We start from the raw sequence: 14,016 nt of genomic DNA, 5'->3' as shown, positions 1-14,016 counted from the left end.
AGAGCCTTGCCGAGAGTCCTTGCAAAGAAAAGTGTTGCTGATTCAAAAGAAGAGGAGGGATGGGGAAGAGAAAAAAAATTGTGCATGTCTGTGTGAGAGGGAGACAACGTGTGTGTGTGTGTACGTGTGAATGCGTGCTTGTGTGTGAGAGGGTGTAGGCGACGGGTGGGGGGAGCTTGAAATTATATTTTTTTTCCTACGAAAGACACGTGAATGCAATTCCCAGTGAGGGGCACCAAGCTCTGCCCAAGAGCAGAAGGGGTAGGGAGAGGGAAGGGGAGAAGAGAGGGAAGGGAAGAGGAGAGGGAAGGGAAAAGGAGAGGGAAGGGGAGAGGGGGGGAGGAGGGAGGGAGGGAGAAGGAGGAGGAGAAGGGATTTCTGTTTCAGAAGACGTTCATAGAAAGAGGGTGGCAAATTCTGTGACCGTCTTTAAAGGAAGTGTCCTGGGACATAGAGAGAAAGAAGCCCAAAGAAGGAAAATAAAGGGCTATGATTTCCTTGTCCTGTTGCTTTGTCTCTGGCTCCCTCTGCCTCTGGAAGAGTAGCCACAGGACACAAAGATGCCCAGCTGGTCACTGCACGCCCAAGTTCAGTTTAGCTGGTGCTTCTCTCCTGTTTAGCCTGACTGCTTTATCTGAAGGGGAGGACTCATAGCCCGACAGCCTTTTAGTTTAACCTGAAGAGTGTGTGCCGCCTCTCCCTGCCCACCCCAAGAACTCGCTGGAGGTGGAGGAGAGGGGAGAAAGAGGAGGACTTGAAAGTGCCTGAGGAGCTCCCGATGCTAAGAGGAGACAAACATTCCTGTGGACGACGCAGAAAGGACAAAGCTGACTGATTTATTGCTGTTTTCCATATTTTTTTTTTTTTTATCTCCCTGTCATTTGGCGCACACCAGTGTTTGGAGATCTTTGAAAACACAAACCAAAACACCAGCCCCGAAGCCCCAACCCCTTGGCTAGCTCTTATGGGAATGAAACACTCCTCCCGCTGCCTGCTCCTAAGGAGGAAAATGGCGGAGAACGCTGCCGACAGCACCGAGGTGAGTAAGGATGCGAGCCGGAGCCGGCGCCCGCGCTCCCCCAGACCCGAGCACTGATCCCTCGGCAGGAGCAGCAGTAAGTGCAGAAGAACTTTCCCGGCCCTTCCGGCCACCTCCTGCCTGCCTTGCTGCTACGGTTTCCCGCATTTGCCCCCCTTTTCCCCCCCGCTCCTCCCCCGGATCCCTCCGTTCCCCGTAGGCAGAGAAGTTTGCCCGGCGCCGAGCCCTCCAGGCGCTCGGCGCTGCCCGGCGCCGCCGCTCCACGGCGGCTTCCCGGGAAGTTGGGCGGCCGTGCGGAGCGGAGGCTCCGCGGGGTGACGGGTCTGGGGACAGCGGGGGCGGGCGGTGGTAATTCGGGTGGTGGAGAGGCTGAAAGGGACAGACCGTCTCTTGCGGCAGCACCTTGGCCAGCTCCCCGTGCTTTCCGCCGGCAGCCTTAGCTAGGATCGTTTGGGGGGACTTCAGGGGCATCCGTGTCTCTGCAGCATCCTGGGTATTATCAAGCGGAGCTGCCCGAGGTGGGGGCTGTCCGGCTAGCCTGGGCAGTGCCGAAAATAGCTTTGCTCTGCCTTCAGACCGGGAGGGTACCCTGCGAGCTCCCAGGTTTTCTGCAAGAAATCCACCCCCCTGCCGCTCCCCCACCCGTTACCTTCTGCTTCCTCAACACTGGGGTTGAGCAGCCCCTGTTTACTTGTCTGGGGCTGTCTTGACCTCACTGAGACTTCTCAAGGGATACAGCAGTGTGCGAAGTCTCAGGTCTGGAAAAGCAGAAGGATGCAGGATGCAGTCCCAGCATCTCTGGGAGCATGTGAGAAGGAGACAGGCGAAAGTGCGAGCGTGTGCCAAACTCGCTGTTGCTATTAATAGACTGTGCCTAGCACTCTGACTGAACACTTAACACATGCTTAAGCAAGATGCAGCACAGACATGTACAGACCCCATGGACACTGCACCCCAAACAACTTTACAGCTTTGCCCTTGCAGGGGCAGCACTGAACCTTCTCCCCAGTTACCCCGCAGAGGTAATAAAGAGCAAAAGCAACTGTGAACACGTGACTATTCCATTCTTTATTATTTCCACATCCCTGCCAAATGTCTCCTCCTTTCAGTTAGCCCTCCCAGCAGGTGTCCTGCTCGCTCATGAATTCCACATTTCTCTTTGTAATAGTGTTCTCTCTGCTTGACCTTCATAAATATGCTTCCTTTGCCATGCTGGGTGAAGAGCCAAATTTTCTTAAATGAATATGATGTAAGCACTGAATCAAAGAACATGCCTGCTACTGCACTACAACCCCATAGAGTACTGTTTGCAGAAGAGGCGTCTATAAATAGCAAGAAGTCTGGCTGCACATCTGTAAATTGTCGTAGTCCTGACAGCACATATTGCATTATAGGTCCCAGGATCCCAGGACAGGATTGCAACGAGAAATGTACAAGCACAGACAGTTCCTTTCAAAGCCTTTTCTTTCAATGGAAATTGGTTTTAGACAGGGAAAATAGGTGAAAAGAGCTCTTTAAAGATTTCTATTTCATTCGCTCTTAGCACATTTTTGTTGTTTAATCATGTTTTCCTGCTTGTGCAATGCTGCACACACTGCAATGTTATTTTATGGAGAAGGATTTTTTTAACAAAAACAGAGTCATTCCAATGCTGCATACAGGTTAGGAGAATATTAAAATGCTGTGCTTCGTCTCCTCAGAGTATCCATCAGTGACAGACTTGTGAAATGAGAGTGAAAATATTGCAGATTAGCCATATCCTGCTCCACTTCTACCTTCAGAAAATAAGAAGAGATACATTTGTAACCCCTGCCTAGATACTTTCTGTTTTATTAATGTTCTTATTTCTGATATGTACTGAGAGAAGTTGTCTGTCTGCGTATGTGCAGAGGCAGAAGTGCACCAAGCAAAATATGCCAAGACCTGTGAAGCTCTTTTACTTGTCAAGTGTCTATATTTAGCAAAGTCATATGATACCAGTTTGACCTTCAAACCCGTATTTGTCTAACTTTCTCCTGAAGTTAACAAATATGTGTGACAGAAGGAATGCAGGACAAAACATCTCACTGTTGGGCTTACCGCAGTGTCAGAGAAAATTAGGAATTGGTAAAAATTTGATTCACTTGAAACAAATGGGGTACCAATAATACCCATTATTTGATATTAAATTTCTGAAGAATTTTGATGTCACAGTGATGTAGGCATGATATAATAAAATCAGCTGTAATGAGAGAAGAATTAAAACGTTTAACAAATGGTTAGAATGCCCTACCACCAAATCATTCCAAAGACCTTCTGGTTCTTACTTAGATTGATTTGACCTAATTTACTTATGTTAGACCTTCATAGTATATTTTTTTATGTTTTGGAGGGTGGTTTTTTTTTTAAATCTACCACAACTAAGAGCACTAATCAAAGTTTTGGTCAAGTATGGCAAGTATACACTTCCAGTAGTTGGGCAGTTTAAAACAATACATTAAGTCAAGGAATATGGACACCACATGAGAAACTTTTTATTCCCCTGACTACCCTCTGTTGCCCATAGTGCTGCCTCTTCAGCCTAAAGAGCTTAAAGAAATAAAGACAACAGGCACAGAGAAGGGAAATACAAAGCTACAGTAAGACAATACTCACTGTTTCCTCAAGCAGAAATACAAGAGAATATAAAAGCAATTGCTCACTAGCATTACTTTGCAGTCAAGGAAGACACCTTGTGTTACCAGGAAACTTAAGAGAAGTGTGCTCCCATGGTTCCAGGCTGTACAGACATTGACATCACCAGTACCCCCATAGCCTTGTATCTTGATACAGAACATGGTCAGGTGTTACCACAGGTGCTGTTGGGTCTTGGATGAGAATATCAGAACTATCAGAATAGTTTTGCAATTTTATTTCACTGATAACAGCCTGATATCAGTCTATCTGCCAGAGTTTAAGTAGGAGCAGTGGTTGTATGCGTTTATAGTACCTTGTTGTATGTGTTTATAGTACCCTGAGAATATACAGTCTTTTGTATAAAAATAAAAGCCAAGGGGAATAAAACCATAAGTTTTTTCTGTTTAGACCCTCACTGAATACCACACGGTCCCACTAATAGGAAACTTGCCAGAATGGTTTCAGATCCATGTCTCGAGCACACAAGGAAAAGATGCAGAAAATCTTTATTGCCCATGGCCATCCCATGAAATTTAAGAGATGTTCCATTGGAACAAAAGCTGTAGAATCTCTCCTCAAGATATAAAAATGAACTTCTGTATCTTTAGTCCCAAAAGGAGGCTTGTCTAAATAAAACAGGATTGTTTGCATAAATAACAGATGCAGAACTGCGTTCTCTGCAAATAATTAAAGACACTCTGACAGAAAACAAAGTAAAAGAGAAACTGTTCTTTATAGAACATACACACAAAGATTCTGCAAAAATCATGGTGCTGACTTGCTGTAGCTTTTGTGTTCTGGGTTTTTTTATTTTAAATGTATTATTTGGAATCCTTGTCAATAGTAGGCCTCATATCAGTGATGGAGAAAAAAATCTGAAAGAAGTGTAATTTCACAAGAAGTGTGCCTGCCTGTAATTTGTGAACCTATGCCAGGTGAAGGGAATACAATCATAAAACCATGGAATAATTTGAGTTCAAGGAAACTTTTAAGGTCAGCTACTCCCCCCACCTTGCCATGGGCAGGACATCTTGAACTTGATCAGGTTGCTCAGAGCCCCATCCAACTAGACCTTAAATGTTTTCAGGGATGGGGTGTCAACCACCCCATCTGGGCAACCTGTGCCAATGTTTCACCATCCTCATTGTAAAAAGTTGCTTGCTTATGTCTTGTCTATATATAAGTCTAGTCTAAATCTGCTCTCTTTTAGTTTAAAACCATTATGCCTTGTCGTATCACAACAGGTCTTGCTACAAAGTTTGCCCCCATCTTTCTTATAGGCCCCCTTCAAGTACTGAGAGGGTGCAACAAGTACAAAGTTCTGCAATAGCACAAAATGCCGGGGTTTATGTGCACATCCAAAAGATACCTACCTGTGACAGGCTAGTCTCTGACTGAAACAATCCTATAACTTGAAACTGGTCTGATTTTGTACAATCTTATTGCTCAGTAACTTCATAAAAAGCAGTTCTTGTGCTGAAGACTTCAGAGTGTCTGTAAAAAGAAAAGATGCCTGTCTAATTGCTAAGAATTAAGAGATCCATTAATTTATTTATGGTAGCAAAATAGAGTCCTCCCTGAATATCCTCCTATGCAAACCTTGGGCTTTAGTTAGATTTGGGGTAACATAGATGCGCTGCCCTAAACAGATGAATATGACTGATTCAGGATTGTGTGATCCAGGTCAGCAAAAGTAACTGACTATTCTGTTCTCAGAAGCGGGGAGATAACAGTGTCCTATCTGCATGAAATCCAGTCATACCACTGCTGAGGGGAGAAAAAAGATATTATAAAATCTATTGAAACCATGAACTTCTATTTGTGATTCATGAGTAGGAAGAGGGCTTTCTCCTTCATAAGTTACCAAAGCACAAATTAACAGAAGCAGAGCAGGAGTGTGTGTAACAGAGAAAATTGGACTGAATTTATTCAGTAGACCTAAGTTTTGCTCCTGGTTATTGTGCTGGGTGATCTCGCAGATAGAATTTAATCCCTCTAAGCTTTTCCATCCATTCTGTTGAATTCCGTGGTTTATTAGTGAAAGGTGTCATAGAAATTTCTTATTTGGTGTTATTAAATTGCTTAGAACAGCATATAAGAAAGAACATTAATGAGTGGGTGATGTTTACCCAGGAGAGAAATGGCCCTGTTGTATGGTGTACATCTTAGACTAGCAGAAGTCACGAGAGGTCTGGCCTGGTGAGGAGGCAGTTTGTAACACAGCTTTCGGCCTTTACTGAGTGGTGTGCCACATGCCTGTGTCACATAACTGTGAACGGGAGAAGTTGTGGGTTGGTGCAAGCAGTGCAGGTGAGATACAGAGATCAGACCACTGGCTCATGATCCAGAGGTTTTGCACTGCTGACAAGGCAGTCAGGAAGTTGACCCATGATGTCAGTGAGGAATCTTTTCGCTGTGGGTGTAGCCAAATTCCCGAGGGCTACAGAGGTAGCTATGAGTTAAAGCAGGGAATATTCCACCTCCAACACATTTCGATCTTTTACAATGCTCCGACTAGAACTAAACAGCTCATGTATTAGACTGGTAAAAGGTAGTTCTAACATAGTCATAGGGGCTTCTTTTGGTTTCTAGCCAATTCAGGAGTGGGGGAGCAGAAATATGGCTCTGAGCCATCTTCTACAACTTCAGCTGTGCAGAACATTAATTTGGCTCAGCTGAAGATATAGCTAAATGCATTCCACTCCTTTCTCAAATTTAATACTAGAAGTTCAAGGTATTGACCATGATATTTTGGCCCCATTGAAGAAATGGGTTTTAGTTGGCATTAATAATAGAGATAGGATGAAGAAACATTTACGCTTAAGTAAAGAGTAACAGCAATCACTCAAAGCAGAGTTTCAAGATAAAGGTAATCTTAGCATGGTTCATCCTCTGCCAGCATAGGGTTGTTTCAGTGAGTAACATTTTAGTGTCAAGAAGACTGGGATTTTTAGAAAGGGTATGGTTCATATTGGTGACATCATGGGCCAAATCATATTGTGTCATTGTGCCAATGCTAAAAGAGAACTTCCATGCTAGTGACCAGTCTTTAATGACCCTTTTTTCCAACCTCAGTTTGTGAAAAGCACCAAAATCTTCAGAGAAGAGAGCAAGAAATTCTGTAGATGATAGATTTTGTAATTGTTCTACATCCATGCGAAAAGTGAGCTTAGCAAGACTGATTGCCATGCCTTCCAGAGCTCCATCCTCAGCCTGATTGTGAAAGATGAAGGCTTGTGCCCTTACTGGTAAAGGCAGAGCAGAGAAATACTTAAAGGTAAAAAAGCATTGAACCTGTTCTTTTAATAAGATTTTGCCTCAGCCTTTCTGAGTTTGCAACGAAGTTCAGTCCCTTGACAGGTGAGGTAATGAACAGCTGAAGGGGCTGAATGATGAAACTTGTTGCTCCTACCTCTGATTAAAGAGAACCCTGTTACCTGCTGCCCTGCTCACTAGCTTTAATTCCATTTCTATTTTAATCTAGAACTTTTGGATTAAATGGGTCTTCTCCATATTTTTATTTTTTCTTTATGAGTGACCTCTAAATAACAGAAACAAGAAGCACTCACCTCAAGGAAGCAAAGAGGAGATTACCCAATAAGTGGCTGAGTTGACGACCACAAGGGTGTCTTCCCCATGCCAGAATGGAGCAACTGTTGATTAATCACAGCCTATCTGTCTCTTTCCTGTGTCCTTGAACAGGTACTGACTGGCTCCATGAAGCATCTTGGCATGCTATTTCTTTCAGGGTCTTCAGGAGCTGAGTCGCTTCATGGTGACTGCAGGAGGATGGGCACTACTTCATTCTTACTATTTCACTTTTAAGCGGAGATTACACTTGCAAAGGGGCAGGTACCAATCTCTTCACTCTCGTGACCAGTGGCAGGACTTGAAGGAATGGCATGAAGCTGAGTCAGGAAAAGCTTAGGCTGGGTATCAGGAAAAGTTTTCTACCCAAAGGGTGGTCAGGCACTGCAACAGCTCCCCGGAGAAGTGGTCACAGCACCAAGCCTGACAGAGTTCAAGATGTGTTCGGACAACTCTCTCAGGCACTGGGTGTGACCCTTGGGGTATCCTGTGCAGGGCCAGGAGTTGGACTCCATGGTCGTGGTGGGTCCCTTCCAACTCATTCTATGATTCTATGACTCTACGATTCTATGATTGATTCTATGATTCTATGATTTAAGAGGTACCATAAGGTAAAGGATGATAGCTTTACATATTTCTTACAAGCTAGGTTTTGTTAGGTCCCAGTTCTGAAAAATAAAAAATCCCAAAATTTCAAAAGGCATGTAAAATGCTGTCTTTTCCATTATCTACATAATTATAAAAGTGGAAACTCACTTTAAAAATCTGGAATAGAAAATCTATTTATCTTCATTTTATTGCATCAACAATTCAGAGATTTAAAGACCAGAACTGGAAATAAGGCAGACTCATTTTCAGAAGCACTCACTGCCAAGTTCGCTTTTCTGAAAATTCTGTTAAGTGCAGAAATTAAAGATAATTTTCCTTTGCATTTTGAGTGTGAAATTCTAGATGATCATAAATAAAATCTCAGTGTTTTTGCTTTCCAAAATTAATAGAATATTTTAGTAATAAAACATTTGAAAGAATATTAAGGTGAGAACAAATTGTTTAGCTGCAATTTTTGACAGAGAAACAATAAAGGAGGTGAAGAGAACATCATTCTCCTCATTTAAAATATCCTGTCCTGCTGTACATGCTCTTGGAAGTCTGTGTGTATTGAGGACTGTACCTGGGTCCTTTCCTCGCTGAGTGGGTTCTTGTTTAAAAGGAGGCATTACCACTTTTTCTAGCCATTGCTCACAGAAAAGGAGTTGCTTAAGCTCTTAAGATTTTCTCTTTTTTTGAGGAGGGGGAGCCCACCTTGGATGAGGTGCATGGAGGTGGGTATTTTCTAAGACATTGTTTTATACCACTGTCCTCCTCAGCTTTTCCTGGTGCCAAGCTCTTCACCATAGTGCCGTTGGCAAGCTTCCCATTCAGCATTCTGTTTGGTCTAGACCACACACTTCAGTTCCTAGTGCTCTCCTTGTCCTGTCCCAAGGTACCAAGTATATCTGAGGCATTCTGTCACAGTTCCTTCCCTGTCCCCCTTTTTAAAAGAAAAAGTAGCGCTTCCGTCTCTTGTATCAGTATGATGAAAGTAAACATCTACCGGCTGGGAAGCAGCAGTATGTCGTGGTCTCCAAGGAGTAGTGTTGAAGTGTTCCCTCAGTGGCCACAAAGCACACTTGGGGTCATATGTGGCCTCACAGTTCTCCTGTCCATCTTGTCCTTTTTTGGCCAGACAGCTTATGTTTCATTACTTCCAATAGGACCAGGAAGGCTCAGACCTGGTCTCAGAGCCCAGAGTAATATGGGACCGAGCCAGGGCCTTCCAACAACAATCTGCCAGTTCAAACTTATGTCTGCTTTGGACCTTAATTTCTCATTTACATAGGAAGAGAGGAGATGTTACCATCTGTTTCAGTTTCTAGCTGCATCCTTGTGCCATTCATCAATCCATTGTGAAATCTGACCCCATCTTGGGATAAAGACCAGGTACTGATATTCTTTTCCTTAGTCACACACGGAAGTAATTTACCCTTCCTGTAACTCATTCTGAACTACTTCTGTTCAAGGACCATATATCTCAGGATTGTCCCCTATATTAGACATTGACCTGTCTGAAGTACAGGATATGTACTTTTTTATTTTGCTCTAATATGATTTACATTAGGATATATCAGGAGTAACACCTCTGAGTCCTATATAAATAGGGATAACAGTGGTGTGGCAGAAACACAGACATGTTGATTAGAACAAACTTCTGCAGACCGTCTCATGCAACCTCACATCCCGTGTAGAGCAGTCACCAGCATTAGATCATGTTGGCCATTGCTGTCTCTGGCCAAGTCTTGAAAATTTCCAAGCACAGAGATTCCACTGCCTCTCTAGGTAACCTCTTCCAGTGCTGCACAGACCTCTCAGTGGACAAGCTTTTCTTATTGTCCTGTCTGAACTGTAACATTTGCAGCTTGTGACCTTTTCACTTGATTATCTCATCTGCTGCTGTTTAGAAGAGTTCGCTTCCATATTCTTTGTAACTATCTTTCAAGTACTTCGAGACTACTATTAGACTGTCCCTCCTCTTTCACAAATCAAGTTCAGCACACAGTAATCTCTTCTTACAGGTCATCTCAGGCCTGTGACCACTGTATTATATGGTATCTTCCTTACCTCTTTTTAACTGAAGGCTGGGCAGAAATTGTTATGATAATGGCAAGGAAGAATATTTTCCTAACTGAAAGAACTTAGCAGAAGACTAACTGATTAATGCACGTGGCCGAGTAATGTCAGTGAAGTGTATTCGGCAGAAATCCCTTGTGACTGAGCCCAGCTGTGTATTTGGCATGTTTTACTTCAGTATTTTGGGTCAGTAGTTTCATATTTTCCCTAGAAAGAGAGGTCTAATCCAAAAAGCAGCACAGCTTCTTACCCACAGTCTGCATCTTGCCTAAGTGTACATCTGGAACAGCTGTTTCAGGAGGAAATAAAATGAGAAAGAATTAACCACATCTCAGTATAGTTGTCTCCTTAGGAGGCAAAGGATTTTAAACCTAATTAGGAGTAGCTAAATTTACTGGGAGCAGGGGATGTTGAGCAGTTGGTAGGGATGCTTGCCTATTGTTGAGCTTTAAAAAAAGGTAAGGGCCAGCATTACCCTTTCAGTTTCGTTGGCTTTGGTAAAAGCCAGTAGACCCTCTGCAATTGTGAAGCAGACCAAGGATGCAAAATAGCAAAACTGAGATACAAAACAGTTATTGGGCAGAGAAGACAAAGAAAGGGAACATATTTTAGTGTGCAAGAAAGTGTATTGCCAACTGAAATTTCAGCTGAATCCTTTTTGGCTCTGTGTAAGTTTGCTGATCTCTTAGATTCTTTGGATTAGAAGTGGCAAATGTAAAGTTACCCTCACGTAAAAGCCCTGTTCTGGAAAATACTATTATTTATATAGGACTATATTTAGCCATGTAACAGAATGGTTTGCAAATTTACTGGAGGTCAAACTAGATAACAAAATTATTTTGTCGAGTTGGAAAAGAAAAGGCAAGAGGGACAAAAGGCAGTCAGGAAAGTGGGTGGGCAGGTGGACAGGGAAGGAAGAAAGGAGGGTGAAAAGGGAAGCAAAGAAGGGAGGGAGAAAGGAGAAGGAGGGGAAGGGAGGGAGGGAGGGAGGGAGGGAGGGAAGAGATGGGGAAATACAGTCAAAATACAGAGAAACACAGGAACAGTAGAAATACTTACTTACATTTGTTACCAGAAAGTCACAGAATCATTCTGTGACTCTTTGAAGACTGTTCTTATCAGTAAAGGCCAAGGTGAGGAAAGCACTGAGTACCTTGGCCTTTTCCACATCCATTGTCACCAGGGCCCCTGCTCCATTTAGCCACAGGCCCACATTTTCCTTAGCCTCTCTTTCGGTGCCTATGTACTTGGGGATCATTGTTCCATTGTCAGTTTTAACAAATGTCAGGAATCAAGGAGCTGTAGGCAGAGGTAGCAGGAGGCCTTTAGAGAAGTGAATCAATTTACCCTTTTACAGCCTGTCAATAAGGAAGTAATAGGGGCGTTTGCAACAGCTGGCAAGGTCTAATGCAAATCTCAATTTCTCTGTCAACGAGAATAAGCCCAACATTCACTGCTTTTTGATAGATTAGTCAGTTATGAAATGAGAAGAGACAGTATGTAGTTCTAGGCCTGTGATTCACCCCCACCAATCATGAAAAAAGAAAGAACCTAACAAAGGAAAAAACAAGACTCTTTTTAATTAGTTATCGAGGTACGTATTTTAAAGCTTCCTTGGAATTCTCCATTAAAATTTGCCTTTACCAGCATTGTCTCACGAATGGTTAATCAATTGTTAATCTCACAAATAAGGTATTTACAATACAGTGAGAGAGACTCAGACAGTGAAAACTTTTCACCAACTCTTACACCTTTGCACACACACCTCAAACCCTCCCCAATCTCCACTGCAATGAGAAGAACCAGGACAACGTCCGATAGTCCTCACTCGTCTCCATGTCAGGATTCCGAGCAGCAGCTCAGCTCCAGCTCACCTCATCTCACCTCACAAGCACACTGTCATCGCTGAACTTGACATATTACTGAGAAGATCATTTTCCTAGCTTGCTGTTTCAACTACATTGCCCTTCTATTAATATCTAAATTGCTGAATCTTATATTCTATTAAATCTGAAAGCTGATTGCAATTTCCAAGGCTGTTCAAAGCATGTGTCCTGCTACCTATCTGAATTTCTTTTTCAGTACCAAGAGATTAATTCAAGCCTCCAGTGCCAAACTCCATCTCACACTTCTTAGATTTTTCAAACATACTTTAATGAATAATAATCCCAGCACCGTGACAGTGTGTATACTGTTTAATGAAGGTTAGCCTAAAACACGTAAAACTAGGGCAATGGGTTTATATTAGTTTTCTCTGTATTTGACATTCCATTTCTGTCCTGCTTTTCTAAGAGAATTTTTTTAATCAGATAAACTCAATGGGAGGCAAAGGTAGATAAGGATTTTTAAGTAAAGGAGGTGCTTGCACCTTATTACTGTGAGATTTTGATGAAAATGTGAAACTATTCTCATAGCCTCAATGCCACTATTTTATTGAAGAAAAATATCTGTGCCATCTTCCTATCTTTTTTGGTCTGTTCCTTTCTCAACCAATAATGTTCCTTAGTGCTCATAAATTATGTCTTTGTTGCTTTGTAAAAGGGAAGGAAAAAGCATTTATGTTTGCAAGACCTATCTCCACCTGGTAAAACTGAGTATTCTAACCATGCCTACTAGAAGACAAAAGCATTCTGAGCTCAAGAAGGGTTTACCCTCATGTAAATCCATCAGTTTCAGCAGAATTATTTTTGATTTCTATAGATTCCAAACCAGCTCACATCTATATATAAAATTGTATTTAAAAGGATGAATCACCGGTGGTTTTGCTCAAGAATAGTTTTCATCATTCTGTTTCGTGATTGTATAAAAATGTTAGGAGCATACTTTTTGTATCCCTTTCTTAACTGTGTTTAAAAGATGGGTGTAAGATACCAAAAGCTTATTGGATCATAACACAAGCCTGATTTATATCAGCACGACTATCAATTGCTGCTTTTGAAATACACTATGGAGATACCTTTTTAACAGGTGTGCTTCAGAACCCATGAAGTTAACATAAATCACTGAAGATCTTTGAACATTTCAGTAAGTGTTTGATTAATAATGCAAGAAATGCTGAACACACTGGTGTGCTCATGTGTGTCAGTAGCACTCAGCATGATTATTTCTTGTAGAATCATGTCCATACCAGCAGGGTATTTAAAAACACTCGTCACCTACCTTGTATAATATGAAGCAAGAGTAATTCTGCTGAAACTAGAGATATTACCTGTGTTCTGAATGTTAGATACACATCCATTTTCTTAAATGACTGCTGAAAACACATTGAAGTCATTTGTGCCATCCACAGCCTTCCTGGGAAGGAATATATTACCAAGCCTGGAACTGACAGGTTGTTAATCTCAGTCTTTTCCAATGAAATTTCTCACACTAGGTAAACTAACACCAAATAACATTTAATGGTCAAATGTGAGCAAGTGTAGTTCATTAGGCTAAATTTAAATTAGGGTGGTTAAGAATATATATGTTGTCCTTGCTATAAATGGGGACTAGTCTTAGAAACACGATTGCCTTTGTAGTCTGCAGAAAGATTAGTATTTCTTTGTGCATTACTAAGCAGCCTGTCATGGTTTAACCCCAGTTGGCGAGTGAGTACCACACAGCTGCTCCTTCACTCCCTTTCTTCCCCAGGGAGATGGGGAGGAGAATCAGGAGAAAAAAAAAAAGTAAAACTCATGAGCTAAGAAGAGTTTAATAATTGAAAGAATGTAGAATACAATCATAACAACAGTGCTATTAATACTACTACTACTACTACTACTAAATAATAATAATAATAATAATAATAATAATAATAATAATAATAATATGGAGAGGGAGAGACAAAAAAGTGATGCACAGTATAGTTTCTCACCATGGACTGATGCCCAGCCCATCCCTGAGCAGCAGTCAGCAGCTCCCAGCCATCTCACCCCAGTTTATACACTGAGCATGATGTTCAGTGAAATATCCCTTCAGCCACTTGGGGTCAGCTGTCCCAGCCATGCTTCCTCCCAGCTTCTTGTGCACCTGCTCACTGACAGAGCATGAGACACTGAAAAGTCCTTGGCTTAGAGCAAGCACTGCTC

At 42.2% G+C, this 14,016-nt stretch overlaps 1 protein-coding gene across 1 annotated transcript in view; it reads left to right on the top strand.

Moving 5' to 3' along the window:
• Window positions 1-944: 944 nt before the first annotated feature.
• PRMT8 (protein arginine methyltransferase 8) overlaps window positions 945-14,016 on the top strand; it is a 57,512-nt gene continuing 44,440 nt past the window's right edge. The window contains exon 1 of the mRNA XM_069031247.1: window positions 945-1,039. Within this exon, the coding sequence (XP_068887348.1) occupies window positions 965-1,039 (75 nt within the window). The 5' untranslated portion in view covers window positions 945-964. The remainder of the gene's footprint in view (window positions 1,040-14,016) is intronic.

The sequence above is a fragment of the Aphelocoma coerulescens genome, chromosome 1, assembly GCF_041296385.1.
Source record: "Aphelocoma coerulescens isolate FSJ_1873_10779 chromosome 1, UR_Acoe_1.0, whole genome shotgun sequence".
In the NCBI taxonomy this organism is placed as follows: Eukaryota; Metazoa; Chordata; class Aves; order Passeriformes; family Corvidae; genus Aphelocoma; species Aphelocoma coerulescens.
This window is presented reverse-complemented; position numbering and strand designations above follow the sequence as displayed.